The sequence below is a fragment of the Eubalaena glacialis genome, chromosome 3 (genome assembly GCF_028564815.1).
Source record: "Eubalaena glacialis isolate mEubGla1 chromosome 3, mEubGla1.1.hap2.+ XY, whole genome shotgun sequence".
In the NCBI taxonomy this organism is placed as follows: Eukaryota; Metazoa; Chordata; class Mammalia; order Artiodactyla; family Balaenidae; genus Eubalaena; species Eubalaena glacialis.
This window is the reverse complement of record NC_083718.1, coordinates 81,469,659-81,496,277: the sequence shown is the minus strand read 5'-3', so window position 1 is coordinate 81,496,277 and position 26,619 is coordinate 81,469,659. Positions and strand designations below refer to the sequence as shown.

General features: G+C 56.3%; 2 protein-coding genes across 5 annotated transcripts; both read left to right on the top strand.

The window, feature by feature from the left end:
- The first annotated feature begins 236 nt into the window (after window positions 1–236).
- On the top strand, window positions 237–15,052 carry DCST1 (DC-STAMP domain containing 1). Its single transcript, XM_061185942.1, has 16 exons — window positions 237–297; window positions 658–783; window positions 852–926; window positions 5,123–5,251; window positions 5,601–5,740; window positions 6,480–6,696; window positions 6,798–6,941; window positions 7,607–7,728; window positions 8,129–8,286; window positions 10,358–10,457; window positions 10,583–10,678; window positions 10,818–10,944; window positions 11,322–11,438; window positions 11,923–12,065; window positions 12,187–12,300; window positions 14,798–15,052. The coding sequence occupies exons 1-16, from the start codon at window positions 237–239 to the stop codon at window positions 15,050–15,052; spliced, it is 2,124 nt and encodes a 707-aa protein (XP_061041925.1).
- A 420-nt stretch (window positions 15,053–15,472) lies between these two features.
- On the top strand, window positions 15,473–25,813 carry ADAM15 (ADAM metallopeptidase domain 15). 4 transcript variants are annotated; one of them, XM_061183374.1, is made up of 23 exons: window positions 15,473–15,662; window positions 16,862–16,968; window positions 17,606–17,682; window positions 18,086–18,164; window positions 18,341–18,417; window positions 18,510–18,702; window positions 19,492–19,557; window positions 19,640–19,708; window positions 19,786–19,955; window positions 20,096–20,180; window positions 20,634–20,782; window positions 20,867–21,041; window positions 21,289–21,381; window positions 21,511–21,815; window positions 21,902–22,103; window positions 22,370–22,447; window positions 22,900–22,972; window positions 23,184–23,322; window positions 23,731–23,800; window positions 24,449–24,523; window positions 24,933–25,144; window positions 25,271–25,395; window positions 25,485–25,813. In XM_061183374.1, the coding sequence occupies exons 1-23, from the start codon at window positions 15,584–15,586 to the stop codon at window positions 25,535–25,537; spliced, it is 2,751 nt and encodes a 916-aa protein (XP_061039357.1). In that variant the 5' UTR covers window positions 15,473–15,583; the 3' UTR covers window positions 25,538–25,813. The 4 variants fall into 4 exon arrangements, with proteins under 4 accessions (XP_061039357.1, XP_061039354.1, XP_061039355.1 ...); XM_061183371.1 differs by having other exon boundaries at window positions 15,474–15,662; window positions 24,933–25,004; XM_061183372.1 differs by lacking the exon at window positions 24,449–24,523 and having other exon boundaries at window positions 15,474–15,662; window positions 24,933–25,004.
- The last annotated feature ends 806 nt before the right edge of the window (window positions 25,814–26,619 follow it).

The window sequence follows — 26,619 nt, the reverse complement described above, 5'->3', positions numbered from 1 at the left end:
AATTTCTCACCGAATTCTAAGGTTCCGGAGGGCTTTTGCTGTATCTTGGAATTCTTCATCCAGTTGCAAAGGGATAGGTAGGTCTCTAATCTCCACATTTCACAGCAGAGGGATTAAAAGACACAGACCCCAGACAGGTTGTGGGTGAGGTGGTGGAGACAGAAGCAGAACCTCTCGTCCAAGGACATCTTAGAGGAGACTTCTGGGATGAGAGAGTGTTCATCCAGAACACACTTATGGCCATCAGACCTCATCAGAACGGAGCAAAAGGGCAAAAAAGGAAACTACCCCACACCAGTGAGTCAGTCACCAGAGACCCCGACCCTTCCCAGTGACTCCCAGCGACTCCCAGCCCCCACTCCTCTCACCCAATCTCTCCTCCAGGACCCCAGCCCCTTCCCCCACTTTGGGGTCCCCCAGCCTCCACCCCCTCATCCAGTGCCCTCCTCCGGCCTAGCCCTTTCTTCTTCTCTCGCTCATGTCTGCCCCACTTCCCCAGGGTCCCTCATCCTCCTTCAGGATCCCCCAAGTCCCTGCCACCCTCATCCAGATTCCCCCAGCCTCTACCCCGCTGCAAGCCCCTAATCCTAATGAACCACAGCCCAGCCGGAAGAGCGGTATGTTGACCTTGCTGGGCTAAACTCTTCGACCCTTCAGCGGTGCAGAGGCTCCTGAGCTGGGGGCTGCCCGTCTCCTGTAGCCGATTCCTGTGGCGCCAGCGGGGCGAGTTTCCGGTCAGTGCTTTCCTGCTGGGGGCAGGCACCGGGGGGCTCCTGGCCATAGGTGAGTATAGAGCAGAGGTCAGGGGTGGGGCCCATCTTTTGACCTTTGGCTTGACCCTGTATCCTTAGGTCTCTTTCAGCTCCTGGTGAACCCTATGAACATCTATGAAGATCAGAAGATGGTGACGTTGTACAGCTTGGTGGGTTAGTGCCGGGCTAAGGACAGGGACACAGCCCAGCCCTGAGTGCCCAGGAAGGAGTCTGCACTTGTTTCTTCTGTTCCCAAGTGTCCCTTGTAGCCTCAGCCTTGTCTTGGGCTTTGAGAGGAGGGAAGAGGCCCCCAGTCTACAGAAGAAGACACAGTCCTTGCCCACTAGAGTCTCCCCAATCTGAGGGACTCCCTATTGCCCCCATGATATGGTCCAAACCCCACGACCATTCATAATCCCCATCTCTCCTGACCTCTCTTGTCTTGTTTCCTGCTGCTTCTGATAAATTCAATTCATTCACTCATTCATTCATTTAGCACTAACTGAGCACTTGCTAAGGATTCAGCAATGAACAAGGTTGACAAGCACCCAGCACTTTTTAAAAAAAGTTTTACACTCCTAGAGCTTATAATATATAACACATATTACATACACATACATACATTGTAATATATAGTGCATACTTGTATATATACATGTGCAGTGACAGCTACAATATAAATCTAATGATTTCTTTTTTTTATAATGATTTCTTTTTTTTCTAATTGACATATAGTTGATGTACAATATTATGTTAGTTTCAGGTGTACTACACAGTGATTTGACATTTGCAGACATTATGAAATGATCGCCACGATAAGTCTAGGAACCATCTGTCCTCGTACAAAGTTACTACAATATTATTGGCCATGTTCTTTTTTTGATTGAAGTACAGTTAATTTACAATGTTATATTAGTTTCAGGTGTACAGCATATTGATTCAATATCTTTATAGATTATACTCCATTTAAAGTTATTATAAAATATTGGCCATATTTTGGTCAATAGGGATATTGACCAAATTCTTTATGCTATATATTATATCCCTGTGACTTATTTATTACATAGCTGGAATTTTGTACCTCTTAATTCCCTTCAACTACTTCCCCCCTCCCCAACCCCACACCCAGCTCTTTCAGAGTTTACGTTCTCTTTCAAGTTTACATTCTAGTGGAGAGAGTTAGACAACACATGAACAAGAAATAAACAAGAGCATTTCTGATGGTGACAAGTGGTATGAAAAAAGTAAACCAGGGGGATGTGATAGAAAGGGATTGGGAGCTAGCTTGAGTAGTCAGGGAAGGCTTCTCAGAGAAGGTGACATTTGAATGGAGACCTCATATCGGGAGGTGTTGGGCCGCAAGAACAGAAAACCCACCTAAAAGTGGTTTAACCATAGAGGGAGTTTATCATCTCATATAACAAGTTTCAAGGTAGAGTGGTTTTGGAGTTTGGATAATTCAGCAGCTCAGTAAACCCACCAAGACGCAGCTTCCTTTCGACTTTTTTCTTCTGCCGTCTTTGGTCTGTAGATCATTCCTCTTCGGGTCATGAAATGGCTGCAGCAAATCCAGGCATCACATCCTCATACAGGAATGTCAAAAGAGCAGAACATTCCTTCCTCATGTCTCTTATAAGAACAAAGAAAACTTCCCGTAACCCCCCAGCCAACTTCCCCCACACCTCTTTGGTCAGAGCGACAGCATGTATCCCTTCCTAACACTGTCCCAGGCGAGGGGCTCAGACATGGCATCATCCCCGGTTCACTGAATGATCTACCTCTATGGGATACCAACAGGAAACTACTTTTTTCCCTGACCACTGTATTCCAACCTTTCTCCCACTGATGACCTCTCACACAGACCCTTAGCTTTCTGGTGATTTTAATCTAGAAGACCTAGTCCTGCTTCAGTAATTATGACTGTTTTTAGGGTTTAAGAGGTCCAATCCAGTCTACGTCAAGATTTCAATCTCATGTCCATTCTCAAACATCTTCCCTCCTTACCGCCCCCTTGCCCCGCAGCTCAAGCCTGATCCCTGGCGTGAGGTCCCGCGGTGGAGAAGGGGGCATGGCCTGCTCACTCACTGTTTTTCTCCACTTCCTTCCCCTTCTGGTTCTTCTGATGTCAGAAAGGGGATTAGAAGAATTAGAGGAAAAGGGACAAAAGTCTGAAGTCATCGATACTGTTTGAATTCCACCGCCTCTGTGCGGCGAGTGCTCACATCCTGGCTGTCTCAGGGGGCCCATTCATGGTCCCGCTGGAGGCTCTGTGTGGACCGCACAGTGCCCAGTTTCCTGCTGAGGGCAGTTCTCTTTGACTGACTTCGAATGAAGCTCCCTGTAGCTCCTACAGGCCACCTGCAGCCTCTTACTTTTGGATGCCTCCACCCAAGCAGGCAGAAGGTCCCCATCCCAGAGGGATGGCTTGAGGCCTGATGCCCTCCACATGTCCGCTTGTCCCAGAGGAAATGCACACATCCTTGCCCTGCCAAACTGGGAAAGCAGGGCCCCTTGCAGCTGCCCTCTCCCCTGTCATGATGAGAAGCGAGTACCGCTCTCCATGTTCATGTTTCCCTGACACTCCCGGGAGGCCCTGCTGAGCACGTCCGTGAACTCTCCTCCCTCTCTGTGCTCCGGTGACAGCCCTGGGGTGACCCTGCCAGGCTCTGCAGCTCAGCGGACGTCCAGCTGGGAGGGATGAGCCAGGTTCCCCTTCTTGCAGCACCAGCTTCAGAAGGATTCTCTTGGAGTCTGTCACTAGGCATGAGGAAGTGGACACCCATCCTCTCCTCAGACTCTCCTCCCGTGTCTGCCTACTCTCGCCACTTCTCTCTACGTCCAGAAAACTCAGATTTCTGGTCTTGTCTTTGTATAGACTGGTTGGGGTAGAGGGGTGAAAAACCAGTTTTGCTCTTTTGGTAAAGCCCAGACTGGGATCGGCAAGCCCCATGGGGCTCTCTTCAGAATGTAGAGCAACGCTTGGTCAACAATCATCCTCAGAATGTAGGACAACTATTTGTCCACTATCGTCCTCAGCTTGAGTCTTGGCCAAAAGGCCAAAAGGCTGGTGGAGCCGGCCAGGTGAAGACTAGGAGGAGGAGTGCTCCTGGCAGGGGGAACAGCGAGGGCAAAGACCTGAGAGGAGGAATGGGCTTGGCAAGTTCTAGGAACAGCAATAGGCCAGCGTGGGCGGACGCGGTGGGCGAAGGGCTGAGTAGCATGAGATCACTTAGGCAGGGGCCAGATCACGAGAGTCGGTAGACCGTGTTAGGAGAGCCTGGATTTGTTCCCAAGTGAGATGGAAAGTCATTGCACGGTTTCAGGCGGAAAAGGGACATGATCGGATTTACATTTTTACAAGATCCCTCTGGCTGCCTTGTGAAAATTGAAGTTTAGGTTAGCAAGAGAGGAAGTAGGGAACTAGTCAGTGCCAGTGAGAGACGCTGGGGACTCTACGAGGGCAGTGCAGATGGAGGGAAGAGCCAGGACTTGGGATTTGCTTTGGCGATCCTTGGGAGAACACTCTATCCACACAGGAATCTTCTAGGTTCCCTGACCAGTTTATGCTGTTCCTTTGGCCTGGAATGCCTAACATCACTTAACTCATCTTCCAGGCCCAGCTGACACATCACCTCCTTTGTCCAGCCTTCCCAGCCCCACCCACCCCCACAGAAACACCCGCTCCCTCCTTGGCTCCCACAGCTCTTTATAAGCACCTCCCTGTGCACTTAGCACTTGGTGTTGCAGTCATTTGTTTACCCGTCTGTCTCTCTCCCTGGATTATGAGCTTCAAGGAGCTCACTGTCTCCCTGCAGAGACCACAGGGAGACACATGTGAAACTGCTAAAACATACCAGGAGGTACACGATTAAGGGCTAAAATTAGGGACCGAGATGGTGAGTGCTGTAGGTGTCAGAGCACGGGGAATACTGAGGTGGCTGTGACCTCTCTTCTGACTGCTCTGAGCACCAGTGCTGTTTCCAGAATTTTTCTCTTGCTCTCTCTGCTCCCTCAGTACCTAGGGTTAGTGTGAATCCAGCCTGGAAAAGGGAAGTGTTGGCCCCCTTCCCTAACACAAACCCACACACTCATACACACACCAAGTCAATCACCGACCATGGCTTTTCAATCTCTAGCCATCTCTCCAAGCCCTTCCACAGGCTGCCACACAGTCGAACTCTGTAAATGGCTCTTCAATAAATGAATGCATGAGTGGCCTAGAAGGCCTATCAGAGTCAGTGTAAATGGGACAAGGGCAGTACGGTGATGGTTCTAGAAGGGAGTTGTGGGGGGGGGGGGTGCGTGCTCTGCTAAACCTGGTGGTTTAGCGTCCTGACTCTGCCTCGCCACCTCCTGGGCTCTCCTGACAGGCTTGGGGGCCATAGGCTGGGGGACCTCCCCTCACATCCGCTGTGCCAGCCTCCTGCTAGTACCCAAGATGCTGGGCAAGGAGGGCCGGCTCTTTGTGCTGGGATACGCCTTGGCCGCCATCTATGAGGGTGAGTGTGTGCCCCTGGGTACCAGTTAGTGACACTGAAGCAGTGACCCTGGGTGGGCCATCCATTGAGAGCCAGGCCTGGTGAAGGAGAAAGAGGGGGGGGGGTCTAATCCCAGCTGTTCCAACTTGCTGTGTGTCCCTGAGAGAGTTCCTCCACATCTCTGGGCCACCTTAGTTTACACAGAGAAAAAAATCAGGGGTTGAATGGGATGACCTCTCACCAGCTTCTGAGGCCCATCAGTGTACAGTTCTAGAAGGTGGTCACTGCCCGCAGAGCAGGAGCTAGGGATGGGCTGAAGAAAGTTAATTGGCTCTAGAGGGAGATAATCTGCCAGGGCATCTTCCCCCAGGACCAGTGGCCAACCTGCGGCACAACCTCAACGAGGTGATAGCATCGCTCGGCTGCACTGTGGAGCTGCAGATCAACAACACCCGCTCGGCCTGGCGTGTCTCCACAGCCCCCCTGCGGGCAGTGTTCAAGGACCTGCTGGTCAGGACCCTACACAGGCAGGGCCTAGGGGTCCCTCTCCCCGCAGGGCCTAGGTGACCTGAGCTGGGACCCTGGACTTACAGTTTCCCAATGGGGGCGGTACTGGCATTTTTGGCACAACTGTTCCCAAACATTGCAGGATGTGCCCTGGTCCCTGGGCACTAAATGCCAGGAGAGCCCCCACCCCCAGCCACTGGGACACACCACACACACACTTCCAAACACCTGAGCAGGTTGTACTCTGGGCAGATGAGCTAGAATGTCAGGAAACTGGGGGCCCTGGCCTTGAGGAGTTTGGAAACTTTGAGGATCAGGGGATGAGGGAATTGGGTACTGGAGACTGGAAGAATTGGAAAGTTGAGGAGTTGGGGAGAGAAGGGCTGAGGGGCTTGGGAGTCGGGGACACTGAGATGGCACAGTGGCCTGAGAGGTTAGTGATGAGGGGTGAAGTCCAAGGACCTGGGGAACCCTTCCTTGACTAACCAGGACCTGGGATGGGAGGCCTCAGGAGGAGCTGGGAGCCTGGGACGTAAGCAGAGCAGGGGCACCTGGGGAGGAGAGAGGGCTCCCAAGGACTAAGAACAGTGGACGGTTTGAGGCGAGAGGCCATCTCTGGGCCTAGGCTCCCTATAGGCTTGAGGTAAGAGCCCAAAGCTTGGCTAATAGGGGAAGAACAGGCTGTCTGGCAGCAGAAGCTCTAAGCTCGCATGCCTGACCCCTTTCCTCCCTCTGACTCCAGAGCAGCAAAGAGTCATTGAAAGCCGAGACTCAGAACATCACCAACTCCTTTGAGGAACTGGATGCCCAGGTGAACAGTGAGAGTGGATACGCGCCCGAGGATGCCGAGGGCTTGGAGGAGACAGCCCCAGGCAGAGAGACCCTCCGCGCCTCAGCCTTCAGACACCGCCTCTCTACACAGAAGATGTATGAGCTGAAGACCAAGCTGCGTTGCTCCCGTGAGGGGGATCCCTGGGCAGGAGAGGGCGGGGAGGGCTGCCGGGCCAGGGCTCCGGGTCAGGGTGTGTGGACCTCAGACCCCCATTGCCCCTTCCCGCAGATGTGGTGAACAAGGCCATGATAAACTGCCGCCGCTGGTTTGACCAAAAGCACAGAGAGTGCACTCAACGCATCTGGGTCCCACTGCTCAACCACCTGCTCTGCCTGCCCATGAAGTTCAAGTTCTTCTGTGGCATTGCCAAGGGTCAGCATAGTGGCAGGAGGGTGGGGAGCACCAGGGATAGGGATCTGAGTCCTTGGGGACCACTGGGTAGGTGTAGGGCAGGAAGGCATTCAGGAGGGGAGGCTTTCGGCTCTGAGGACACAGCATCCTCAGGGTCCAGCCCTTCCAACTGACCAGCTTTGTGACTCAGGTGAGTTTACAGCAAGGCTCTCAGCTTCGTCTCTTCATCTGAAAGATGGGCATAATGATAGTACTCATGCCATTAGGGTTTTTTGAGGATTTAAGGGGATAACACATGTAAAGCAGGTAACAGAGCTGGCCCACAGAGGAATTGCTCTATTAAGTACTGGCTATCATAATTAGTGTTTGGTATGGTTATAGACAGGTGAAAAAAATGGGGGAAAGAATTCAAGGAGAGTGAAGAGGGGAAAGACTCAGGGTGGTAGAAAGTCATGGGCAGGGACTTTCAGTGGTTAGGGCTCCGCACTCCCACTGCCAAGGGCCCGGGTTCAATCCCTGGTCGGAGAACAAAGATTCCACAAGCCACATAGCACAGAAAAAAGAAAGAAAGAAAGAAAGTAAGTCATGGGCAGAGAGACAAAAAAGCAGCATGAAGAGGATCACGGGAAGGGAGGACTGGAGGCCGGGCCCAGGGAGACCCCTCACCTGGGCCCCCTGTCCACCAGTGATGGAAGTTTGGTGCCGTAGTCGCATCCCAGTGGAAGGCAACTTTGGGCAGACCTATGACTCCCTCAACCAGTCTATTCGTGGCCTGGAGGGGGAATTTTCAGCCACTATTAACCTCAAGGTAGGAGAGGGGCAGTGTGAGGGTGGGGGGAGATAGAGAATGGGAGGAGGGCACAGGGAAGAGGGCGTGAGGAAGAACAAGGGAGCAGGCACAGGAGGGAGGTGGCTGGCTGTGAGGGATGGGGAAGAGACGAGGAGTGGTGCTGGGATTGGGTGACAGGAGAGGGAGGGTGCCGCGCCTACAGCACGCAGGGACCTGACTCTGGATGGGTGGTCGGCCAGGTGTGAGGAGATGTCAGCTCATACAGGTGCAAGACTGTGGCAAGGAGGGCAGCGAACAGAAGGCAGCGGCAACTCCTAAAGGTCCGGGGACAGGAGTGGGGCATCAGGGGAGAGAAGCCACAGAGAGGCTGGGAGGCTGGGTCTGGGCCTCTGAGTCGGCACCCGGGGCCATCCACCAGGAAGAGAAGCGGGCTGGGGTGCTGGGCCTCAACACGAGCTGGGAACACGTGAGCACCGAGGTGCGGGACTACGTGAGACGCCAGGAGGCCCAGCTCGAGTGGGTCCTGCGGCTGCTGCACGTGCTGCTCTCCTGCACCTTCCTGCTCGTCCTCCACGCGTGAGTCCTGAACCTCCACCCAGATGCCCCTTCCTCCGCTCTGGATTGGAGCCCTGCCCTGAGGGAGGCCCTAAGAACGGAGCTGCAGAGCCCTCCTCCGACTCTGAATGTGAATGTTCTTGTGCCTTTAACTTTGCCTTTTTATATAGCTGGGATCGCTGTTTACCCAAAGGTAAAGGAAACGTGGACATTTTGTCAGAAGAAACGTTACCCATGTTCCCACCACCTTAAAAGGGCGACCGTCTTCATTTATCTACCTCCTTCCGGCCTTTATCCCAACGCTGACTTTTTTTTTTTTCCACTTTTAGCTTTGACTTTTGATTTTTTTTCTTGCCCTTCATATTCCCCTTGGCTCTGACTTTGTGCCATTTTTATCGTCCAACTCTGCTTTCATTTTCTCCCGCCTGCTGCGTTGGCTGCTACTTTCCCTCCATTTGGACCAAAGTCCTCAACCCCACCCAGCCTGGCGTCCAGCTTGGCTGCCCTGAGCCCCACTCAGCTTCCCTGCTGACCTCTGGACCCTCTATTTCCTGTCTCCACCCCCAAATGCCTGAGATGGGCAGGGGCTGGGCAAGGGCGGCCACAGGGGCACCTGCTCTGGCTGCCCCTGTTTGTGGGGCTTAGAGTGACTGCAGGTGAGTGGTTATGTGTGTGCCCAGTGCCCTGTGGGAGGACAAAGATCAATGAGCCATGTTCCTGCCTTCAAGAAGCTCAGGGTCTAGGGGAGGCAGGCGAGGCATCCACAAAACAGAGATGGTTCAAGGGCTGTACTATGGACTGGCTCTCGGGACTGGTATGGGAGCTGAGGAGGGGCCCCTGCAAGGGCCATAACTGGGCTTCAAAAGGCTGCAGATGGGAGCTATGGTCAAGAAGAAGAAAGGTGTTCTCTTGGACCAGGAATCTGGCATTTGTGGGATGTGGAAGGCGGAGGCTGGGTTTGAGGACTGGGCTGAAGTGGGTATGGCCAGAGCAGTCTGGAAATCCCTGCAGGAGGGCCCTGAACTGCCCCCCAGCTGCAAGGTTGCAGGGTGGACTGGAACAGCCTGGAGGCAGGGAGGCCAAGGTGGGTCAGAGAGCCTGAGTGGCGTGGGGCGTGGCAGGAAGTTGGCCTGAGATGGAGGGAGGTAGGGGGAAGGTGCAGCAGGTCTCAGAGCCAGCCTGGGGAGGGAAGGAAGGAGGCACAGAGTCAAAAGCCACTTCCAGGTTTTCAACCTGGGTGAGGTCACTCACTGAAGGGGCTGAGCTGGCTGAGGGGTGGAGACCAGACTCAGGAGGCCCAGGCCCAGCAGCGCTAGGTCTCTCCACAAGGGGGCGCCCACAGTCTTTCTTTGCATTTATAGTTACTTCTATCCTAAAGGCAAAGATGTGGATTTTTACAGGGTCCCAGAACCAACAGCATTGGAACTTATGTTTCACAGTTTACAGAGCTTATTTAATGTAGTTTTACAGTTTTAAACACATTTCCAACAATTAACATTTTTTCCTCAGGAAACTGAATCATTATGTGGGACTTTGGGAGATACGCAGAGGAGAGTTACATTTGCGCGGGCACACACACGCACACACGGAAAACATCGCCGTACTCAAGGGTGTGTCAGAGGAGAAGGGAAATGATGCTTGAGACGAGTTTTGCTTGAAGTGACCTCCGGGAGATGTTTTGAGGGCTCGGTCAAGAGGCAGGGACTTGAGAGGTGAACGTGGGAGTCAATGGATGAGGTGATTTCTGCAACCTCGCGGGGTTTCCTTGTCTCCGTGCCTTTGCTCCTGCTGTTTCTTCTGCTTGATATTCATCCTGAAAGTTCCATGCCTGGGAAACCTTCCCCTACCTCTCAGGCACACGCATGCACTTACGCGACGCTCCCTCCCCTCCTCACCTCTGTTACGTCTCACCAGTGTGTATGTGCATGTCTTTCACTGGACCGTGGACTGCTGGAGGGCAGGGCAGAGCCTTCTTCTCCTAGGACGCAGATGGTGCTCAGTGCGTGCTGGGTGGCCAGCTGACTGTGCATCAGGGAGGCCCATGGTTGGGGGTGGGTGAACCTGGAGGCGATGGAGACACCCTCGTCCACAGGTGCTTCTCCTATGTGGACAGCTATAACGGGGACATCCGCTTCGACAACATCTACATCAGCACCTACTTCTGTCAGATCGATGAACGCAGGAAGAAGCTGGTGAGTGAGCGCAGCCCTGCCCAAGGGTGCCCTGCTCTGCGCCCTGTGTGGCTTCACGCTCCAGGAGGGCAGAGGGGAAAGGGAGAGGGCGCTCAGTGTTCTCACCGTGTGGACATTTTTCCCAGGGCAAGCAGACTCTGCTGCCGCTCCGCAAAGCCGAGAAGAAAACCGTCATCTTCCCCTGGGACCCCACTATCCAGGCCTCAGAAATGAGAAATGTGGTGAGGATGGCATGGAAGGCAGGCCCCTGGATCCTACTAGAGGCAGGGATCTGCGGGGTGGAGGGCAAAAGCGTCAGAGGGGACTCCATGCCAGGGCCAAAGGCGCTGCCCAGCTCTGCCCCTCCTGCTCCCTGGGCAGATAAGGGAGCTCGCGGAGACACTGCCCGTGCTGCTGCTGCTACTACTGCTGTGTGGCCTGGACTGGGCTCTCTACTCCATCTTCGACACCATCCGCCACCACTCCTTCGTGCAGTACTCCTTCCGCAGTGAGCCCGTCCCCACTCCAGGCCCAAGAGACACCCCCCTGGAGAACTCCCACCCTTGTGCAGCCACCCCACCCCAGTTCTTCCAATTTCGTCACCTCCTTCTGCATCTCGGCCCCTCCCTGTCCTCCTTAGGGTCAAATATCAGCCCTGCAACATGACAGCTATCACTGGGGGCCTCCGTTTCCACCCCCCTTTATATCTACCAAAAGAAGGTATTAGTACTCAGTGAAGGAATGGAAAGTCCCGTGCAGTTGAGAAGTATTTGTATGCCTTGACCTCTCCCCTACATCCAGTCCCCAACCTGCCCCATCCCCTTAACTCCAACTCTTTCCTGACTCCCTGCCTCACACACACCACGTCCCCTATCCTGGCTTCAGGCAGTCATAAACTGGAGGTGAAAGTCGGGGGAGACTCCATGCTTGCCCGGCTTCTTCGGAATACCATCGGGGCCCTGAACACCTCCTCGGAGATGGTGGTGGAATCCAACAACATGCGTGAGTGATGCTGAAAGTTTGGATCAGAGGAATTGAGGGCTGGGAGGGCCAGGGTCTTTCCAAGACAAAGAGTTGGGGGACTGGGCCTTGGCTGTGGCGAGATGGGGGTTGGCGTGCTTGCATTGGAGAAATTAAAGTAGGGAACATCAGGTCAGGCTTGAAGAGTTGGAGGATGACAGGCTTGGGTCAGAGGAGTCTGAGGGCTGGGGCCTTGGGGCCATCTGGTCCCAGCCCTCTGGAGCAGTGCTGTTCAACAGAACTTTCTGCCGTGATGGAAAATTTCTACATCTGTGCCAAGTTGAGCAAATAGCTTCATGGGCCTAGTGGCTATAATACCGACAACACAGCTCTGCAGGGTGAGGGGCAGGCAGGAGGAGAACAGGGTAATCAGAGATTTAACCCACACCCCACTGGCATGGGGAATTCAACCCAGAGCCGCGGCCGGTCCTGGCCAGAGCCCTGACAGGCCTGCCTCCTCTGCCAGCCTGCCTGCCCCAGCCCGTGCCCCTGAGTACCAGGGCCTATTTGAGGGCTGCACTACCAAGCAGCCTGCTAGTGTGTCTCTGCCTGCTCCAAGCTTTCGGCTACCGGCTCCGGAGGGTCATCGCAGCCTTCTACTTCCCCAAGGTGCGCCTCGCCCCGCCCTCTCCACCCCTACATGCACACACACACCAGCCTGAGCCCAGCTCCCCACAAGCCCCATCTTTGGGGAATGTCTTCCTCCTCTGTACTGTCTCCCTGGCCCCAGCGTGAGAAGAAGCGTATCCTTTTCCTCTACAACGAGCTCCTGAGGAAGAGAGCAGCCTTCACCCAACTGAGGAGGGCCACCATCGTGAGGCGGGCACGACAGCAGAGGGCTCCTGTAAGTCCAGGCCTGTGCCCCTGGCTGGGTCTGAGAACTGAGGGGGAGGGGCATCTCCCCTCAGTCCACCCAGCCCCCACCAAGGCCCCAGGCCTACTGGTGCTCAGTGAGTTCTGATGGGATGCATGCCAAGGGCCCTGGTCATCCAGCTCCTGGAGGTCAAGGCTGTGTCCATCTCTGTGCCCCAGGGTTCAGCCCAGCCTGAGATCCTAAGTGGACCACTGGGAAGCAGGCAGAAAAGGGGGATCAGATTTGATACCATCAGGTCAAAGGAGAGCAAGAAGGGTTCATCAGAAACAAGGGACCCAAGGCAAAACCACAGGTTCTTCTGAGAGGGCTTCAGACCAGAACCTCAGTGCAGTTCCATCGGTGGGTGGGGTGGGAGAGTTGGTGGATGAGGGGAAGCAGGTGGGCTGGGGATCAGGGAGGCTTCATGAAGGGGCATGCAGTGTACAGAAAGAGCACACCGTCGGAAGAACCAGGCTCCAGTCCACACTGCCTCATTAAGCTGTGTGACCTTGGCCATGGTCTTCACTGGACCTCAGTTTTTCCTCTGAAGAATGGGGAGTTTGGACAGATCTGTAAGGCCTGCTCACTAGAGATCAGTAATAGAGTGGTGGTCAGGTGTGTGGCTCTGGTGCCAGAGAGCCTGGATTTGAATCCTGGCTCCTCCCCTTATTACTATGACAATTGTGTGATCTTGAACACACTTAAATGCTGAGCCTTGGTTTTTCCCTTCTGTAAAATGGAGTTAACTACTCCATCTAGTTGTAGTAAGGATTAAATGAGTTTCACTGTCACGGTGCAGGCACACAGCAAGTTCTATATGCGTGTTAGTTGTCACTGTGTGATCCTAGGCAAGTGATCACCTTTCCAAGCATCAGTTTTCTTGCCTGAAAAAGAGATGATAACAACAATATCTGCCTTACATGGTTATTGTTTGAATTGAGTTAATTTACTTACAGTTTCTTGGTACAGTGCCCAATACTATTTAAAAAGCAAGTGGCAGCCACTCTTATTTAATCAGCCCTAACAAAGCTCATAAAAGTGAGAGACTGTGTTTGCTTAACTTTTTCCTCCAGTGCCTAGATCCCACAACTCCCATGACACACAGTAGGGGCTGAATGAATGTCTGATGAAAAAATGAACATACTACAGGAGGAGGTGAGCTCCATGTCCTTCTATTCCACCATCTTGATCCAGCCTCCTAAGAAACTCACTGAAAATGAACATACTATGATTCCATGACCAGATCATGGAGTTAACTGGATTTTGATGGGTAGATGGAAATGTGAAGGGCATTCATTCCAAGCTAAGGGAACAGAATGTGCAAAGACTCAGAGTCCAAAGGGAATGCCAAGTGCCAGAGCTAGTTTAAGGAGAAACTGGCACAGAAGATGCAAAGTTCAGGGAGGGGTAAGTTGGAGCAGAGGCTAGAAAGAGACCAGACTGTGGAAGGCTCAGAAGGCCAAGCCCAGGAGTTCTGCCTTTGTTTGGCAGGCAGTGGAGCCCCTGGAGTTTCTTTCTTTCTTTTTTTTTTTTAGTATTTATTTATTTATTTGGCTGCGCCGGGTCTTAGTTGAGGCACACAGGATCTTCGTTGCAGCATGCGAGATCTTTAGTTGCGGCGTGTGGGATCTAATTCCCTGACCAGGGATTGAACCTGGGCCCCCTGCGTTGGGAGCACGGAGTCAGCCACTGGACCACCAGGGAAGTCCCAACCCCTGGAGTTCCTTTTTTTTTTTAATATTTATTTATTTATTTGGCTGCGCCGGGTCTAAGTTGCGGCTCGCGAAATCTCCATTGCTGCCTGCGGGATTTTCTTTGCGGCATGCGGGATCTTTTAGTCGCGGCACGCAGGCTCTTAGTTGTGGCATGTGGGATCTAGTTCTCTGACCAGAGATCAAACCTGGGCCCCCTGCGTCAGAAGCACAGAGTCTTAACTACTGGACCACCAGGGAAGTCCCCCCTGGAGTTTCTTGAGCAAAGAGCATCTGATAAGGTGGCCTGAGAATTCCTGGCAATTGTGCGGAGAGAGGGTGCGAGAGGGAGGGAGCATAATGAGCCAGGCTTGTGATTTGGAATCAGGGTACCTGCGTCCAGGCAGGTTTGATTGTTCAGTCTGTGCCTTTGGGAAAGTCACTTAACATTTATAAGATTCATCTTTCTAATCTGTAAAGTGGGGGGGAACACAATAGTGATAGTCTTATCTGCCCTACTCACTTCTCAGCCCCACAGTGAGACTCAAATAAGGCGATTTATGGTAACGTGATGATGGTAGTTGCTGTTACTGGCTGGGAGAGAATCGAGGCTTCATCCTCCCACTCTCCATCACGGAGTGAGGGAGGCTCTCTAGGACCTACTTGCATAGCACCCTCGCCCTCCAGGGGTCTTCTTTGCCCAATCCAGCTTCCTCCAACATGTGGGCATAGTCAGGCCTTGAGACTTCAGACAAGAAGCGCTAACAGGCTCTAAACCCCCCCTTGCCTCCCAACAGCGCCGCCACCTGGCGGACATCCTGCACCGCCGCTGCCTGCCCCTCTTGCGCCCCTGGCTGCGCAGGCGATGCGTGGTGTGCCAGGCACCCGAGACGCCCGAGTCCTACGTGTGCCCTACGCCGGATTGCGAGGCGGTGTACTGCCGGTCGTGCTGGAACGACATGCGGCAGCGGTGCCCGGTCTGCACACCCCGCGAGGAGCTCTCCTCCTCCGCCTACAGCGACAGCAACGACGATGCTACCTACGCGGAGTGAAGGGGCGTCCTGCTGGCTCTCCCACCCGCTCCTTCCTGTTTAATAAAATGCTTTGTACACGCCTGCTGCCCGCGCTTCGCAGGGGTCCGGTACGGGAGGGCGAGCCGGGCAATCGGGGGAACTGGCCCGCCTGATCCGACAGAGCCGGGCGGCTGACTTGAGGCCAGAGGGCAGTGAAGCTGCTAGGAAGGCGTCGGGACCCAGGGCCGGGTGGAGGCGCGACTACCAAGCCGGTCGGACCGGGCCTCGGCTCCCATTTTGCACAGTAGCCGGGAAGCCGCTGTGCAGATCAGCGCTAGCCCTGCGGGAGTCGGAGTCATGGGCTAGGTCCACGCCTCTTTGGGACCCGGCGCGCTGTGGGGGCGGGGCCTTCCGAGGGCGGAGCCTGGCTCTGGGCCGGGTGGGAGGGGGCGGGGCGGGGCCTGGTGGCTGCGCCGAGCTGCTAGGTGAGCGAAGCAGACCCGGCAGCCGCGGCTCCTCGGCACTCCGCCCAGCACCTGCTGCCCTCGCCCGACCCCAGGCGCCGCTGCCATGCGGCTGGCGCTGCTCTGGGCCCTGGGGCTCCTGGGGGCGGGCAGCCCTCTGCCCTCTCGGCCGCTCCCAGATATAGGTGAGTACCCTGCCAGCAGTGGGCCGAGGGGCGGACTGGGAGGACGCGCAGGGAAGTCGGGAAGCACTGGGGTCCTGGGGTCGGCCGGAGACCCTGAGAGACCCCAACCAGAGTGCAGCCCGCCCTGGTCTGCTGTCCTGGGCCGAGGGCCCAGAGACTGGGCGATGGAGTGGGGAGGGAAGGAGGAGGGATGCCGGCGCCCCCTACTCTGTCATCCTCTGCACAGTCCCCGCGGACACTTTCAGGCTCCGGGACCAGGCACCGCAGGGCCTGGCCCAGCGCCCCCTCAGGATCGCGGTAGAGGGTCTCTGCTCCCCGGGACTGATGTCTTCGCTCCTCTGGGGCCTAGCTGACCGTTCCACCCGGTGCCAGGGCGCCGAGTAGGCACGTCTCCTAGGGTTTGGCGAAGAGGATACTTCCTGGCCCCCATCCCAGACCTGAGCGGCCAGGCACCCCTCACCCTGGTGCTGATGCCACCAGAAAGCTGGCTGAACGGGAGGGGGCCCGGGAGGAGCCAGGAGTGGGGAGAATTGGCCAGGAAAGAGGCTGGGACACCAACTCCTCCTTGGAACTTTCACTTCCCGCTGCTGTCTTGGGCTGGGGGCCGAGAGGGCAGGCGGGGGTGGAGTGTCCGGAGGAGAGAGGGCCATTGTGGGGATGGGGGGCGGACTCCGGGAGGAAGCGGAGGCTGTGGGGAGCGGGTGTGCCTAACTGGGCATGAGGGGTATTTAGGGAGGGGGGTGTTTGCAACGCTCACCCAGAAATGGGCGTTCCCGGCATCTCTGATGTGAGGAAAGGGAGGGTGAGTGGGCACCGGGCCACAAGTCTTCGCCCAGTCCTGAGAGGGGGCGTTCCTGGGGGAGGTGGTTGGGTGGGGGTGGGAACAGGGGGAGGGTCCCTGTGAGAACCTGGGATTGGTCTGAGGGGGACGGGGGGGGGGGCGGCACAGACTGGGCAAACTGAACTTCTTTCTTTGGGGACTTGTGGATGGGTTGGTGGGATGAAAGGGAAAAATTGGAGAGAAGCCCCCGCCCCCTCCCTCTAGTATTCTTTAAGTCCCAGCATGCAATGCAGGGGTCCTTCAAGCAGAGAAGGGCCTTGATGTGCTGGGAGCCAGGTGGGTCAAAGGGCGCCAGCCACCCCCAGCCGTGGTGCTGATTCTCTCAGCACTCTCTTGGGGTATCCTGGGAACCCTGCAGGTGGCACTGAGGAGAAGCAGGCAAGGCCAGAGAGGGTCCTGAATGGGTCTTCGGAGCCCCAGATCCTTCAGGACAACCTCACGCTCAGCCTAGCAGAGGTGCTTCAGGTGAGCCTCTCTCTCCACTCGAATAAAGAAATACACCCACACCACCCACCACCCTGAATAATCAGGTGTCTCCAGGCAAAGACTGGCTGAGGAGTGGGTGAATGGACCTCACTGTAGCATGGCCATCCCAGGTCTGGCTGCCTCTCCCTCTGCACCCCAGCACCTGGCTTCACTTATCTCGCTCTCCCCTCTGCACACACATCTGTCTGTCTCAGCCCCACCCAACCCTTCCATCTCCAATGGGAAATTCTGAGGCCAGACTTGCTTTCTTGGTCTCATGTTGTCAGCTTTTTCAGTGGGGAGACTTGGAGAGGGTCAGGGCCTCACCAAACACCCTCCCCTCCCAATTCTAAAGCTGAGTCAGAGGAAGGGCTGGGGCCTGCACTGGGTCCTCCATGATGCTTCCTCTCTGGGCAGGAAGCCGAGAAGGGGCGGCTCGGATACCTTCCTTGACCTCCCCACACAACCCCCCAGAACAATACCCCAGGCCAGGCAGGGCTTCCTGGCCCCTCCCTCAGGATCCCCCCACCAATGATCTAATCATTGGTGCTCTCCTAAGGGCCTGAGGTTTTCTGGTTAGAGAAGATAGGAGTTTCAGACAGGGCCAGGGAGGTGACATGCCCTCTGGTGCCCACAGACCAGTCTGCCTGAGGCTTTGCGGATCAAATTGGAATTGGATGGTGAGAGTCATATCCTGGAGCTGCTACAGAATAGGTAATAATGATAGTGGTAACATTAACAATAACATGGCTAACAACTTATATAGCATCTACGATGTACCAGGTACTAAGAGCTTGAACTCATTAAATCCTCATAACAACTCTATAAGGTAGATACTATTATGTATTATTATTGGCCTCATATATGAAGAAGTCAAGGCACAGAGAGGTTAAATAACTCTCCCAAGGTCACACAGCTAGTGGGTGGTGAAAACTAGATTGGAACCCAGATAGCCTGACAGAGTCTGTGGCCCAACCACCATACTCTGCTGTCTCCAGGGGAAGCAGGAAGCTTGCGGGGATTGCCCAGCCCCCAGCCACCCCTCTACCACCTCCAGGTCTCAGGCTGTCACTGCACCACTCTGGGAGCACTGCCCTCCTTCTTCTTCATTCCACAGGGAGCTAGTCTCAGGCCGCCCAACCCTGGTGTGGTACCAACCTGATGGCACCCGGGTGGTCAGTGAGGGACACACTCTGGTGAGTCAGGTCATCTCGTGCCCTGTTTCTGGCCCGAGGGAAGAAGGAAAGGGGCGACTGGAAGATGCCATCCCTGGAGAATGGGAGGACACTGCCTATCCTCACCCACAGGCTAGCCTCCTGGGCTCAAACCTTGGCCTGGCCTTCACGTTGGCACTCATGTTTCTCTGCTGTAGGAGAACTGCTGCTACCAGGGAAGAGTGCAGGGCCATGCCGACTCCTGGGTCTCTGTCTGCACCTGCTCCGGGCTCAGGTACAAGGGGTCGATTCCATGAAGGTGGAGAGAGTGAGCGTAAACGAGGCATGGAGCTGAAAAGTTTTCTGACTTCCTGCATCTTTGTATAGGGGCTTGGTGATCCTGTCCCCAGAGAGAAGCTACTCCCTGGAGCTGGGGCCTGGGGACCTTCAGGGTCCCCCTGTTATCTCCCGGCTCCAAGACCTCCTCCTGCCAGGCCACACTTGTGCCCTGAGCTGGCCTGCATCTGTGCCCACTCAGGCTCCACCAGAGCACCCCCTGGGACAGCGTCACCTTCTCCAGGTGAGGATGAATGGCAGGAGGGCTGGGCTTCTATTGTCCCCAGGGCTGGCCCCCGGGCCCTCAGAGCTATTTGTTCACAGTAACAACTGCTCCTGCTAATGGAGCAATTTCCCAGTACCAGGCACTTTATGAACATTATCTCCTTTACTGATCCCAGCAACCCTGGGAGGTAGGTGCTATCCACAGCTCTATTTTAGTGAGAAAACTGTCTCAGAGAGGTTAAGTGACTTGGCCAAGGCCATTCAACTAATAAATGGTATATCCAGGATTTGGATGCAGGTACTTGACTCAAACTCCTCATCTGTCTTATGACCCAAATGCAGAGAGCTCTCACTTGGATATAGCAAATACATAGTTACTGATCATAAAGAAATAAGAAGCCAATTTCCTAATTTATTCAATGGGGATAATAAAACTACTTACCTTATAGGATTACTGTGAAGATTAAATAAATCTATATACATACATATATATATGTAAATGCTTAGAACTCTGCCTGGCATACGTTAAGTATTTGATGGTGTTGTCTATTATTATTATTTTTTATTTGGAAAAAGCACTGAATTTGAAGCCAGAAAAGCAGGGCTCTACTCCCAGCTTCTAAACCTATTCTTTGTCTATCTTGGGCAGGTCCCTGGCCTCTCAGGTTCTCAGTGGTTCTCTGTGAAATGGGCTCTTCACGCTCTTGTTTGACCACACAGAGCGGGTGTGGACACAGCCCGGTCAGCCCTGTGCGGCTGCCGGCGGTGAGCGGTGGGTGTGCCTGATGCGCCTTCCTCTTGTCCACAGTGGAGGCGGGACGTGGTGACAGAGACCAAGATTGTTGAGCTGGTGATTGTGGCTGACCATTCCGAGGTGAGCTTGCTGGCCCCTGCAAGTCCTCCCCTGACCTCTGCCTGCCCTGCTGCCTTTCACGGTCACCTCTCTTGACCCACAGGTCCAGAGGTACCGGGACTTCCAGAGCCTGCTGAACCGCACCCTGGAAGTGGCCCTCCTCCTGGACACAGTGAGTATCGGACCCAGCAGCATCCTTATGGCCCCCGACCACGGGAACCCCTCTCCTGAGCCCCAGTTCTCTTTCAGTTCTTCAGGCCTCTGAATGTCCGGGTGGCGCTAGTGGGCCTGGAGGCCTGGACCCAGCGTGACCTGATAGAGATAAACCAGCACCCAGGTCTCACACTAGACAGCTTCCTCCGCTGGCGCCGGACAGAACTGCTGCCTCGGTTGCCCCACGACAGTGCCCAGCTGGTGACGTAAGACCCCCCAGGCTCAGCCAGCGGGGCCCAGCTCTGCCCCGGCCTGGCAAATTTCACATCCCAACTCCCTACCTGAGGCCCTGAAGCTCTGGCCACCTTGGCTTTGGGCCCTAACCTTTGCCCTCTCAATCCCGCAGTGCCACTTCATTCTCTGGGCCCATGGTGGGCATGGCCATTCAGAACTCCATCTGTTCTCCTGAATTCTCAGGAGGTGTGAACATGGTGAGCTATTTCCATGTCTCCTCCCCATTCCCGTTCAGCTCCTCCCCAGTGTGGTACCATGTATTCACTGAAACCCCCAGCAAAGTTACCAACCCCAAAGCTGAGGGTATAGAGGGCCGGGGTGCATGACGTGGCCTCTGCTGCCAGGATACCCTCGCCTGTGGCCAGCTCATTGGTGTCTTCACCTATGAGCTCTTCCCATTTCTTGGGGGAGGAGGAGGCAGCTGAGGCCCAAAGAACAAAGGTGCTCTCCCAGGGCGATATAGTTAGAGAGGGGTAACAGAGGTGAGCTAGAACTCAGGTTTCCTGCCACCCAGGCCTGGGCTCTCCTCCTACTTTAGAAGCACTTAAGGAGGGAGACGGTGCTTGCTCAGTGCCCAAGAGGTCAGACGAGGAGAGAAGAGGAGCAGTCAGGCTGGTGCTGGACCTGGGGTATCCCCTCCCCAATGACAGGACCACTCCACAAGCATCCTGGGAGTCGCCTCCTCAATAGCCCACGAGTTGGGCCACAGCCTAGGCCTGGGCCATGACTCACCTGGGAACAGCTGCCCCTGTCCAGGTCCAGCCCCAGCCAAGAGCTGCATCATGGAGGCCTCGACAGAGTGAGTAACTGCAGGATGGAGAGGGCAGGGGGCAGGGGGCAGGGAGCCATCCGCAGCCCCAACCTTCCTTGCTGCCATCGCCAGCTTCCTGCCAGGCCTGAACTTCAGCAACTGCAGCCGACAGGCCCTGGAAAAAGCCCTCCTGGGTGGAATGGGCAGCTGCCTCTTTGAACGGCTCTCCGGTCTGCCCTCGATGGCCAGTGTCTGCGGAAATATGTTGGTGGAGCCCGGCGAGCAGTGTGACTGTGGCTTCCCCGATGTGAGCCCCTCACCCAGAGCCTTGCCCCACTCACTTCTGTGCCCTCACCCTGGCTCATCAGCCATCTCCAAGCCTCAGGAACCCCTCTCCCCACCTCCCTGTCTGCAGGGACTGCACATAGATTGTTGGGCTCTGGCTTTCATTTGCTGTGTGCATCCTTTTGGGTTCAGGCTCTGGGAGGGGGTTAGGGCAGGCTCTCAGGCCCAGCCTGCTCTGACGCTCGGCCCCTCTGTGCCCTCGCCCATAGGACTGCACTGATCCTTGCTGTGATTACTTCACCTGCCAGCTGAGGCCAGGGGCACAGTGCGCGTCCGATGGACTCTGTTGTCAAAATTGCCAGGTGGGCACAGACTGGACTGGCCACCCAGAGCCCACCTGTCAGGGGCCAGTGTGGAAAAGGTCATTCTGACTCCCAGGGCCTGGCTGGACTTGCCCAGCACCCACACTGATGCTTACCCACCCTCCACAGCTGCGCCCGGCTGGCTGGCAGTGCCGCTCTACCAGAGGTGACTGTGACTTGCCCGAGTTCTGCCCAGGAGACAGCTCCCAGTGCCCCCCTGATGTCAGCCTGGGGGACGGTGAGCCGTGTGCTGGTGGACAGGCTGTGTGCATGCAAGGACGCTGTACCTCCTATGCCCAGCAGTGCCAGGCTCTCTGGGGGCCTGGGGCCCAGCCCGCCGCGCCACTTTGCCTCCTTACTGCCAACACTCGGGGGGACGCCTTTGGGAGCTGTGGGCGCAGGCCTGATGGCAGCTATGTGTCCTGTGCCCCTAGGTAAGTGAGGGAACCTGGCTCCTCCTCTGGGTTTGTGGGAGTCTTGGCTCCGCCCCACTTACCCTACACCTCCTCCCTAACCCCAGAGATGCCATTTGTGGGCAGCTCCAGTGCCAGGGAGGGAGGGCCCAGCCTCTGCTGGGCTCAGCCCGGGATCTTCACTGGGAGATGCTGGAAGCCAGCGGGACCCAGCTGAAATTGAACTGCAGCTGGGTACACCTGGACCTGGGCAACGACGTGGCCCAGCCCCTGCTGACTCTGCCTGGCACAGCCTGTGGCCCCGGCCTGGTGAGCAGCCTAGGTGGGCAGTACCAGGTGGGGAGGGATATCTGGACTGCTGCAGGCAGCGTCCAGGCCTCACTAGCCACCGGTGAAGAAGGTGCAGACTCTGAGGGGAGTTCAGATTCTCACTTCAGATGGAGCAGGGTCCCATCATCCTCTGAGCCTTGGTTTCCCCATCTGTAAAAGCGGGGTGGGCTTCGTTTGTGTTGGCCTCCCAGTGCCAGTAAAGCTCTTGAGAAGGTGATCTTTGCCCTCCTCTCGCCATCGGGCAGGTGTGCATCGACCATCAATGCCAACCGGTGGAGATCCTGGGAACACAGGAATGTCGAAGCAAATGCCATGGGCATGGGGTGAGTTGGCATGGGGGGAGATGAAAGGGGAGCAGGGAGCCTCTGGGAAGGAAAAGAATGGTGGGCTTTGGAAACAGACACACCTGGGTTCTAATCTGTGCTCTACCACATCTTAACTGTTGTATCCGGGGCAGGTTATTAACCTCTCTGAGCTCAGTTTCCTCCTCTAACTAACGGGCATAATAATAGTACCCACTTCCTGGGGGCACATGAGATGAGTATGAAAGCTTCTAGCACAGTGCCTGGCAGATAGAAGGCACTCACAATGTGAGTTCAATCTAATTTTCTCTGGCACAGATAAAGAGTCTCTCTCTCCAGAACGCTGGCGCCCTCCACACTATCATTCTCAGCACGCCTTCCAGTTGTGGACATCTGAGATCTTGAAAAGCTGGGGACAGGGAAACACGGCCCCGGAGGGCACAGCTCCTCACTGTTCAACCTGTACCTCCTAGGTCTGCGACAGCAACAGACACTGCCACTGTGAGGAGGGTTGGGCGCCCCCAGACTGCACCACCCACATCAGAGGTAGCATGAGGTGGGGGACAGGGGCAGCTGAGAGGGCATCCTTCACTGCCCCTCTTTTTCTGACCCCTTCGCTGCTGGTTCCCTGACTCTCTGTAATCCCTGACCCCTTCACCTTCTCTGATCACCTGACCTCACTCCCTGCCCCCCCCCACCTCTTCCTGGATGTAGAGTTCTTAGCCCTGCCCACCTTCAAACCTGCCTTCACCCACAGCAAACAGCTCCCTGACCACAGGGCTGCCCCTCAGCCTCCTGTTGTTGCTGGTCCTGGTGCTGCTTGGTGCCAGCTACTGGCACCGTGCCCGCCTGCGCCAGCGACTCTGCCAGCTTAAGGGACCCAGCTGCCAATACAGGTACCAGCCTCCCTGCTACCAGCTTTCTCCACAGCTCTGTTAAGGACAACAGCTCTGGAGCCCCACCCCCGCCCCTGGGCAGCCCCTGACACCTGATTCTGAACACAAGCCCCCCAGACCACACCCCACACACATCTCCCTTCCCTACATGTGCCCCGTAACTCTTCACCTCACATGTAGACCCAAGTGGGGAAGCTGGGGTGCTAGGATCATTTCTCTCCAGGAACCCCAGTGCTGGGTAAGTGGGGTCCTCCCTCAGGCTGATCAGCTTCCCCTTCCCACTTCTGATTTGGCCTGCACCGTGCTCCAAGGGGCCACAAAGGGTTAACCCCACTCAAAGGCTGCAAATGGGTGGAGAACAGGGTCTGAGGCTGGGCCCTCTCTCTCCTTGCCTTTCTCCATGCTCAGGGCAGCCCAGTCTGGTCCCCCCGAACGTCCAGGACCCCCGCAGAGGGCTCTGCTGATGCCAGGTGCCAAGGTAAGTCTGCATGCCAGAGGAGAGAGGGCCCATCCTGGCCAGGCATCCAGCTTGGGCCCTGGGGTGGGGGGTGGGGGGGGGTATTGAAGGCTCTAGACTCAGAGAAAGACTTGCATTGCCCAAGAGTCAGTCAGGGGAGTCAGGGCCAGCCCTCCCCTCCCGTCCCCTGGCTGCAGGCTGAGAAGCAGAGTCCAGCCTGGACTGGGGAGGGGCAGTCACCTAGAGGAGGGAGAGCTGTGCTCTTTGAGCTGGCCTAGCCGGTGGCTTTGAAAGGTGGGTCTACCTGTGCTCCCAGCAGTGATGCCCCCTGGAGTGCATGAGGGGGTGGTGCTCAGAGTGGCCTTCAGTGTGCCAGGACCTGATGAGGCCCTGGTCACCATGTGTAGAAGGGCTGGTGAGTGCCCCTGCCCTGAGCCCTCTGGATCTGATGACAGAAGAGTGTGTGTGGAGGTGGTCTGCACGCCCACTCCACCACTTGTCACCCCCTCTGCATGAAACTGAATAACCGCATGCACAGCCCCCACTGCCCCAGGGGCCCTGGCTGCCCATCCCTGAGCACTAACACCTCTCTGCCCACATCTATCTCTCTGCTCCCTCTCCCCCCACCCCAATCCCCACTCTGCCTGTCTGCTCTTCCTGCTCTTTCAGCAGGCTAGTGCCCTTGGCTTCCCGGCCCCTCCCTCCAGGCCGCTGCCTCCTGACCCTGTGCCCAAGAGACTCCAGGTAAATCTGGGCCAGGCCCTGCCCTGGCCCAGGGCAGGTGGGAGGCTTGGTGCCCAACTGCAGTTCTCCTCCCTGTTCCCTGCCAGTGGCACTTTTCACTAGGGGACCAGGGTGCCCCTCAGCCTTCAGACACTCCCCAGAAGTAGCAAAGGGTGAGCCTCCTGCCTTGGTTTCTACCACCATCTGGTGGTCAGTGGTGGGACTGCAGTCTGCCAGGGACACCACAGGTGACCCACACCTTTCTCCCCTAAGGCATCTACTGGCATGCACTCAAGCCCCATGCGCATGCCCCCGTTCTCTCCTGCCCCCTGGCTGACTTTGCATGTTGACCTGAACCCCTCGGGAGACCCACTGCATGCCCACTGCTCCTGGCTGTGCTCTCATAGTCACTGCCCCTCTCTCTGTTCAGGCTGAGCTGGCTGACCGACCCAATCCCCCCAACCGCCCTCTGCCCGCTGACCCGGTGGTGAGGTACCCAAAGGTAACAGTGGGGGGAGAGAAGGGCACAGCCTCTCCCCCCACCCAGGGCTGTGGTGCTGGTAGCCTTGCCAGTGGTGCTAGTAGTAAGATGCCCCCTGTGCCTAAGGGCACATACCCCAGTGGCATCTTTAATGGTGACAGGTTTGTTTGCAGACAAAGGTGTCCTCTGGTGCCGCCCCTCAAGCTGGTGTTCCCCAGCACCAGTGTGTGGGAGGTGGGCAACATGATACCCCCTCCCAAGCTGGCCTCCTGCCTTCTCTCTCTCAGTCTCAGGGGCCCACCAAGCCTCCACCCCCGAGAAAACCACTGCCTGCTGACCCTCAGGGCCAGCGCCCTTCGTCTGACCTGCCTGGCCCTGGAGCTGGAATCCCACCCCCAGTGGTACCCTCCAGGTAGGGGAGGAGGGGCGCTGAGGATGGGCTGGTGGGGCGAGTGGTCCGGGGGGACTTCTGACCTTTTTTCTCGGCCTCCCACACCCCAGGCCTGCGCCGCCGCCCCCAGCAGTGTCCTCGCTCTACCTCTGACCTCTCCTGAGGTTCCGCTGCCTCCAACCTGGACTTAGGACTTCAACAGGCAGACCCGACCCCTGGAGTCCCCCGCGGTGACTGAAGGAGCTGGGGCCTGGACGCTACGGAGCAGGAGTCTTAAGACACCGACACCGGGCACCTCCACTTGCTGTCGAGCAGCACCCTGGGGACCCGCCCACGCAGTGGCACCTGGGGGTTGGGGAGTGTCTGGGAGCTGGACGGAGCTGAGGGAGGGGCGCACAGCCTGTCTCTGCAGAACTGCAATAAAAGTGAGGTCTTGGGAGCGCGCCTCGAAGTTTGTCTGCTTAGGGAAGGAGGGTCTCCCCTGCCGCGATTCCAGATCTGGCCGCCAGGAGACGCTGCGCCTGAGATGAAGACAGGATAGGGAGGGCGAGAGCCCCAGGCTGGGTCAGCGGGTGTCCCTGGGATGCTCGCGGCTTGTTTCTGCCCAGTCTGGGATGACCTTCTGCACAATCCAGTACCACAAAGGGCGCTGTACGCCCTCTGCCACCCCCAGTAGCCAAGTTCTCGCCCCCAACGCTGCGCGGCCCCTTGGCGGCGACCATCGACAAACCGGCCAAGCTGTTGGACTCGCTGTCCCCACCCTCTGACCAGCGGCTGGGAAAAATGGAACTGGCTGGCGTTCTCAGAGCCCCGGAGCCGGGGCAGGGCGCGGCGGCGGCGGCGGCTCCCACGATTCCAAGGGCGCGCACCTGCCTCTCCCCTCCCCCACCCCACCTGAGGGTTCGGGAACAGAAGTGCTTTGTATGGGCCGCAACCACCTCATTACTTCGTCTTTGAGACTATGGCCTTCGTTCGCCCAGAACGAAGGTGTGGGGCAGAAAGGGACAGGGGCCAACCCCAAGGTGGGCATCGAGCTCGCCGTCTGAGGTTCTGTAAAGGGGGGGTGAGGGTGGGGGGGGTGGTCCCAGGAGGCGATTTGTCCCTTCCCCTCGCTATATCCCTAGATGTGCAAAGAAAAAGGAGCAATGCTGCCTAAGATGGCTGGACAACTTCGTGGATCCTCTCCCGTGCCTCACTTGCCTCTTTCTGGGCAAAAGGCGTGGGCCCATATTTAAATCTTCCAAA

Excerpts from the sequence above, each read along its gene's own strand:
- DCST1 (XM_061185942.1), top strand. The coding sequence starts at position 237 with ATGGCCATCAGACCTCATCAGAACGGAGCAAAAGGGCAAAAAAGGAAA. Across the intron at positions 11,439-11,922 it reads GGTGGAATCCAACAACATGC|CCTGCCTGCCCCAGCCCGTG; the intron begins GTGAGTGATGCT and ends CTCCTCTGCCAG. Across the intron at positions 12,301-14,797 it reads CACGACAGCAGAGGGCTCCT|CGCCGCCACCTGGCGGACAT; the intron begins GTAAGTCCAGGC and ends GCCTCCCAACAG.
- ADAM15 (XM_061183374.1), top strand. The coding sequence starts at position 15,584 with ATGCGGCTGGCGCTGCTCTGGGCCCTGGGGCTCCTGGGGGCGGGCAGC. Across the intron at positions 22,448-22,899 it reads GCAAATGCCATGGGCATGGG|GTCTGCGACAGCAACAGACA; the intron begins GTGAGTTGGCAT and ends TGTACCTCCTAG. Across the intron at positions 23,323-23,730 it reads GGACCCAGCTGCCAATACAG|GGCAGCCCAGTCTGGTCCCC; the intron begins GTACCAGCCTCC and ends CTCCATGCTCAG.